This window comes from Rhagoletis zephyria, unplaced genomic scaffold (genome assembly GCF_001687245.7).
Source record: "Rhagoletis zephyria isolate East Lansing unplaced genomic scaffold, Rhagoletis_zephyria_1.1 Rzeph_scaffold_00061, whole genome shotgun sequence".
Lineage (NCBI taxonomy): Eukaryota > Metazoa > Arthropoda > Insecta > Diptera > Tephritidae > Rhagoletis > Rhagoletis zephyria.
The window spans coordinates 468975-475825 of NW_016157145.1; the positions used below are offsets into that span (position 1 = coordinate 468975).

At 39.0% G+C, this 6851-nt stretch overlaps 2 protein-coding genes across 3 annotated transcripts in view; one reads left to right on the forward strand and one right to left on the reverse strand.

Moving 5' to 3' along the window:
• Positions 1 to 295: 295 nt before the first annotated feature.
• On the reverse strand, positions 296 to 992 carry Rrp47 (Ribosomal RNA processing 47). The gene is made up of 2 exons (XM_017625807.1): positions 709 to 992; positions 296 to 644 (listed from the first exon to the last, which is right to left on the reverse strand). The coding sequence occupies exons 1-2, from the start codon at positions 931 to 933 to the stop codon at positions 423 to 425; spliced, it is 447 nt and encodes a 148-aa protein (XP_017481296.1). The 5' UTR covers positions 934 to 992; the 3' UTR covers positions 296 to 422.
• A 4953-nt stretch (positions 993 to 5945) lies between these two features.
• Positions 5946 to 6851, forward strand: part of LOC108370459 (KH domain-containing, RNA-binding, signal transduction-associated protein 3-like) — a 23848-nt gene continuing 22942 nt past the window's right edge. The window contains exon 1 of one of the 2 annotated variants that reach the window (XM_017625791.1): positions 5946 to 6178. In XM_017625791.1, the coding sequence (XP_017481280.1) occupies positions 6019 to 6178 (160 nt within the window). In that variant the 5' untranslated portion in view covers positions 5946 to 6018. The remainder of the gene's footprint in view (positions 6179 to 6851) is intronic. The other variant, XM_017625797.1, reaches the window with a different exon arrangement.

Here is a 6851-nt window from a genome sequence, read left to right on the forward strand (position 1 = left end):
GCAATAAACATTGGGCTTGGTTAATAATTCGAAAATGATTGGATTTTTTTTCAAGTTTCCCCTTCGATAATGAATGTGGAATTATATTAGTTTAAATTGGAGAACTTGGCCATTCTCCTGTAAAACGGAACCTTCGTAATACAATGTATTTTCCCTTAGTTATGAATTCGAAATCCAATCCATTATCGAATTGAAATATTTATGAGCGCTTGTCTTATTTTATCTTCGAGGATGAGCTAAATTTCATTTTCTCTTTTGTTACTATGGTTCTAATTTTTTCCAATATACTATGAAATGGGTTTTACACAGATAGATGTTTATTCGTTCAATACATCAAACTTGTTTTAATTTAAGTGCATATATATGTTCTTATAAAGTGGTATTCCATAAATTTTTATTAGCATATGTCCCTTTCGAAATACCTATGAATCTGTATCCATGGCCGTACCTATGCCGGCTTTAATATTTGAGGAACTTTCAGTAATACGCTCTCCATTTTCGTCAAATCTTACATGTAAACCATGCTGAATAAATCTCCCAGCAGCAGCTTTATCCAACACCGGCCGGATGGTATTTCGATCATAAATTTGTTTATCGCGAATTATAGTCTGCCGTACTCGTGATAGTTCATTTTTAATACTATGCTGTAAACAAATATATGATAATGTAAATGTAAAATTAACAAATTTATTTAACAGCTTCCATTACCTCATTTGGATCATCTCCGCGCAACTTAACATGCATCCAATATAACGAATTTATGGCATAGGCGAGGTAAGTATCCAGTTTTACTTTTTCTCGTGTTGAAAGCTCTTCGAAATCCTTAAACTCTACAGCCGTATTGAGGCTCTGTTCAATTTTATCTAGGGCTCTGGAAAAGTTAAGCACAGAATTTGAAAACTTTTCATCATTCCTTAATTCTCCGAAATCCATGATTTATAAACCATTAGAGGTGGGATACTATCGATAGTTGAAAACTGTCGCTTCTAGTTTTTGGAAACTATCGATGTCGGTTGTAGTGAAACCATGATACAATAATTTTTAGAAGGTAGTTTCACTTCAAAATTTTTGACATAAACCGTGTCTGTGACAAACACGCAATGTGGCCACTGCTACGATATAGAACTTGGGGATTATCGCTTGTTATTTTAGATATTTTTTAACAGAACATGTAAGATTTATATGTTTCATAACTGATCACTTAATTTTTAATATAAATATACGTATTTTATACATACATTTTTGCCATTGCTAATCACATGAATAAAAATCATAAAAATGAAAATATAACAGCAATATTTCTTGTTTATAATGGATTAGATCCATCGCACACCACGGACTTTATCGGCCGCCAATTTAGATGTGCTCGCTAGTCTTTCCATTGCACCACAACCTATTGGTCAGAGCGATTAAGCTGGTGTAATGTGCGCACTTCCATACATCTTCATGTACATATTTCAAGCGAGCCCTTAATTTAGGTTCTGTACGATGTCAGAATGATGTCCAGCTAAGACCAGATATCAGTGCTGTGTGCTTAAGCTCTTCAATAGCTAAGTTATATGGAAATGGTTTTTGATCGTGGCCTATGGAGGTAATGGAGGAGCAAACCTCTTTAAAAAAGCTCTGGGTTGGAACAAGGTGTTAGACGACCCGTGCTGATGTTCCGCCTGGCTGGGGACCCAGATTAACAAATAGCCCAGTCTCGAACGGAGTGCTCCGGATACCTGGCGACCTCCGGTCCTATCAAGCCTTACCTGCGCACACGGACCTCTGTGCGGGCGGACCTCCATTGTCCGACACTCGTGGGACCAAAAATTATGAGCACAATTAAACTCAATCAAAAATTCGCAAAGGAGGACGGCAATCCAAAAAAACCGACAGGGGTGGCTCCAGTTAATGCTACAGCCTCGAGCAGGGCATTTATCGGACCGCCAGTGACAGGAGGTAGAGGGGGCTTAAGCGGTAGGGCTGGTCCTGGTACGAGTACCATAGGAGGCAGAGGGGGATTGGAGGCTTGGGCAGACCGGTCTCCAACCGATTCATGGCTAGAGCTGCAGCGTCAGCTCCGCCTAGGGAAGTCAGACCCCAAAGCACACACACCTTAACCCAAGGGCGGGGTGCGGCACTAGCTTCAAAACTAACCCGGCAGGATGCTGCCGACATTCCAAACGGCTCGAGAAAAGCTGCAAACACAGGCCTGGGGGGGCCGGCTAAACATGTCCGCCCCTCGAAGCAGGCATATTATGACAAAAAGGCGGCCATGAGGGTCGTGAACGGGGACCTGCCGATAGAGCAGCTCACGGAGGAGCAGGTTAGGTCACTGGAGTGGGCGAGGGGAGTAGTAGCCAGCTTGGGAAAACCGGCAGGCACTGCTCCAATAAGGCAGCGGTCTGCTGAACAGGCAGGGGGTGGTGTCGCCAAAAGGCCGAAAACAGGCGGCCATAAATTCCCCACCTTCAGGGACGTAGTGAAGGGAGGCGGTGAGGTACTGGCCATCATCGACAGAGGGGAAGAGGAAGGGACTATCCCCAAAGAGAAGTGGAGGTTGGTGGAGGAAGCGATCGCCGAAATCTACCACCAAGTCCTAGAAGAAAATCCCGGACCTCCTCCTCTCTGCCATGATTCCGGATGGTAAACTCATCGCCTGCGAGGACCATAGGTCATCCCAGCTCTATAGGTTGGCCGTTAGTAAGGTAGGTGAAGTTTGGCCGGGAGCCAAGCTCGAGGCCGTCAGCAAGGAAGATATTCCTAGCAGACCGAGGGCTCGAGTTTGGATTCCGGCTAAACCCGCCGAGCCTGAAAGAATTGAGCGGATCTTCAGATCCTGTAATAAGGACCTGCCAACTCACAATTGGAGGGTAGGGAAGATAGAGGAGCCAGTAGAGAATAGAAGGCAGGTGTTGCTGATCCTCAACGCCGAATCGATAGCCCCACTGGAGCAAAAGGATTGGGTGGTGAGATTCGGGTTTAATGACGCAACCATTCGAATCTACCGCAGCGACGAGCCGAGCTTGGACCTTAGTGAGCCAATGCTCATCCGACTCGGAGAGAATTCTCCTTTCTGTTTTGCGAAGAAAAGGAGCTGAACACCTTTTGCAGAGAACACCTTTCTGCGTAGGCGGCCTTCGGCCGCACTTAGGGATTATAACCCTCAGGCAATAGAATTCTCCTTTCTGTTTTGCGAAAAAAAGGAGCTGAACATTTTCTTTTGTATTGATTTCCCCTGTATTCCTTTTTAATCATTGCCTTCTTTGTATGTATTGTTTTGTACAATATGGCAACACATGTTATGTGTCAGTTTGCAACCATGTGTTATTGTAAATATGCCTGAAAATAAGGCCCTTATTATGAGCTGCATTCGATTTTCGATCTTCGCTGGCTATCGAAGATCGAAAGTGAAATTCGTATTATGAGCTATGCAAGCGTGTCGAAATTTTCGTTGAGTATCGAATTTTCTGTCGAACAGAATTTTGCTTTCGATGGTGTAGCGAAGTGTTAGAAAATTGTGAAAAATGTATGATTTTGTATATGTTTTCTTACATTTTGGCGGCTAGACACTAATTTTAAACAATTTTTATTAATTTCATGCAGTTCTAACATCGTGAATACTAAACACAAGCTCGAAAGGCTGGTTTTACTTGTGAAAGAAAATCCCAATACTCTGTTGGCACGATCTCTGAGAACAAAATCGTAGCGCTGTTGATAGTTTTAAAATATTTTAAATAGATTTGGCTCACAAACGCCTCTTTAGATGGTCGGAACTTTTTAATGAATCTGTAGACAAATTTCTTAAATATATTTTATATCAAAATATATTCGAAAGACTAATAAACTTAAACTCTCTTAAACATTTGCTACTCCTGGCCAGTTTACTAAGCTCTCATCCTCTGACGAATCGTTGAACCAGAACTCGTTGTACTCATTTTACCACGTTTTTATAAACTTGCTTTCTTTTTTACTTCATTTTAATTAGAACAAATTTACATAAATATGTATAAGCACACTATTTAGTTTGCTCGATTTGTAAACAAAGCTTCTCAGCGGTGAAAAATATACTATTGTGAACAACCTAAACGAGCGAAATTCACAATAGCGCTATTCTTCATCGAATGAGCGCCATAATACCAAATGAAAATTCGTTCGCTCAGCACTTTCGACCACAGTCGAAAATCGAATGCAACTCATAATAGGGGCCTCAATGTAATTTACAAGTCGATAAAAGTTTAATTAAAGTGATTTATATACAAGATAAAATAAAAGAAAAGTGTGTAAAGTATTAAGTACAGTGTTATGTGTATTTAGATATATAAAAGTATGCACAAATGCTTTTTTGTTAAGCAAACCAAGTGGAACGACTTAAGAAATTTTGGCCCCTATTATGAGTTGCATTCGATTTTCGACTGTGGTCGAAAGTGCTGAGCGAACGAATTTTCATTTGGTATTATGGCGCTCATTCGATGAAGAACAGCGCTATTGTGAATTTCGCTCGTTTAGGTTGTTCACAATAGTATATTTTTCACCGCTGAGAAGCTTTGTTTACAAATCGAGCAAACTAAATAGTGTGCTTATACATATTTATGTAAATTTGTTCTAATTAAAATGAAGTAAAAAAGAAAGCAAGTTTATAAAAACGTGGTAAAATGAGTACAACGAGTTCTGGTTCAACGATTCGTCAGAGGATGAGAGCTTAGTAAACTGGCCAGGAGTAGCAAATGTTTAAGAGAGTTTAAGTTTATTAGTCTTTCGAATATATTTTGATATAAAATATATTTAAGAAATTTGTCTACAGATTCATTAAAAAGTTCCGACCATCTAAAGAGGCGTTTGTGAGCCAAATCTATTTAAAATATTTTAAAACTATCAACAGCGCTACGATTTTGTTCTCAGACATCGTGCCAACAGAGTATAGGGATTTTCTTTCAAAAGTAAAACCAGCCTTTCGTGCTTGTGTTTAGTATTCACGATGTTAGAACTGCATGAAATTAATAAAAATTGTTTAAAATTAGTGTCTAGCCGCCAAAATGTAAGAAAACATACACAAAATCATAAATTTTTCACAATTTTCTAACACTTCGCTACACCATCGAAAGCAAAATTCTGTTCGACAGAAAATTCGATACTCAACGAAAATTTCGACACGCTTGCATAGCTCATAATACGAATTTCACTTTGGATCTTCGATCTTCGATAGCCAGCGAAGATCGAAAATCGAATGCAGCTCATAATAAGGGATTTTAACAACAAATAACTTATAAACAATGATATTATTTATATTTTTTAGTTATACATGTTTTAGAGGATACCTCCCTTAACATCCTGACCAAGTTTCATTTGTTAATTCCACCTGGTTTTCTTAAAACACAAGGTGCGGCTGACTACTAAAGCCCACCCGAAATTATAACCCTCAGGCAGTAGAATTCTCCTTTCTGTGTTGCCAAAGAAGGGGGGCTGAACACCATTTGAAGAGAACACCTTTCTGCGTAGGCAGTAGAATTCTCCTTTCTGTGTTGCCAAAAAAGGGGGGCTGAACACCTTTTGCAGAGAACAACTTTCATTTACTCCATTTATTTGCATCAAATTCATCAAAACATGGTGCGAAAAGTGCAAAGTGCAAGTGTTTTTTGCGAATAACTCTTAAATTAATTAAAAATCTTAATTCCCCTCCCCCGCCTCCCCCGGATTGTTATTGTTCGCGTTAAAACGCGTCGATTGATATCACTCTCGATTTGTTCCGTCCATTTTGACCTGGTTCCCGTAATGTGCACTACTACCGAAATATAGAAATAGAACTAATCTGACCACAGCTACATTTTTGGCTAGACGCAGTGTTGCCAAAATAATTATCTACAGAAGAGTACGTGTCAAAATAATTTGACAGCTGTAGTTCGTCTGCAATGTGTTTCAAGCTTTAGAAAACCATCGATGTTTTCGATAGTAACACACCATCGATACTATCGATAGTGCCATCGATAGTTTTCCAGCTCTACTTCTTCATCTTCAAGAAAAAATCGGTGTAAGATGGCCAACAATTTTGAAGGAAATCACGTAGTTCATAGAAACCAAGAAAATGATGGACCACGCATTAACGAATTTGCTCAGAAATTTCTGGCGGACTTGAGTGAGGAACGCCAACGTTTAAGCGATGAATTTCCATTAAGTGTTCTTCTCATTGAAGAAGGTACGTAGTTGATTCGTAATTTTAGTGAAAATCGCCTACAGAAAACGACGAAGGTAATTATCTAGGTGGGTTTTCAACCCCCAAAATTGGTCAAAATTTTGGAAAGGGGATTCCATTAGACGTGTCTGGACCGCAATTGCGCCGTCCTGGGCGTTGACATTTGTGTACCACAAGTAAACAAAGAATAGAGCGAAAAGAAGGACGAGTTGAAACGGGTGGGCTTTAGTAGTCAGCCGCACCTTGTGTTTTAAGAAAACAAGGTGGAATTAACAAATGAAACTTGGCCAGGATGTTAAGGGAGGTTTCCTCTAAAACATGTATAACCAAAAAATATAAACAATATTATTGTTTATAAGTTATTTGTTAAAATTTTTTAAGTCGTTCCACTTGGTTTCCTTAACAAAAACTGCATTTGTCACATACTTTCATATATATAAATGCACATAACACTGTATTTAATACTTTACACACCTTTATTTTATTTTATCTTGTATATAAATAACTTTAATTCAACTTTTATCGACTTGTAAATTACTATTGGGGTGTTNTTTAATACTTTACACACCTTTATTTTATTTTATCTTGTATATAAATAACTTTAATTCAACTTTTATCGACTTGTAAATTACTATTGGGGTGTTCACAGTTCGTTCCAAATTGTGTCTGAAAATGT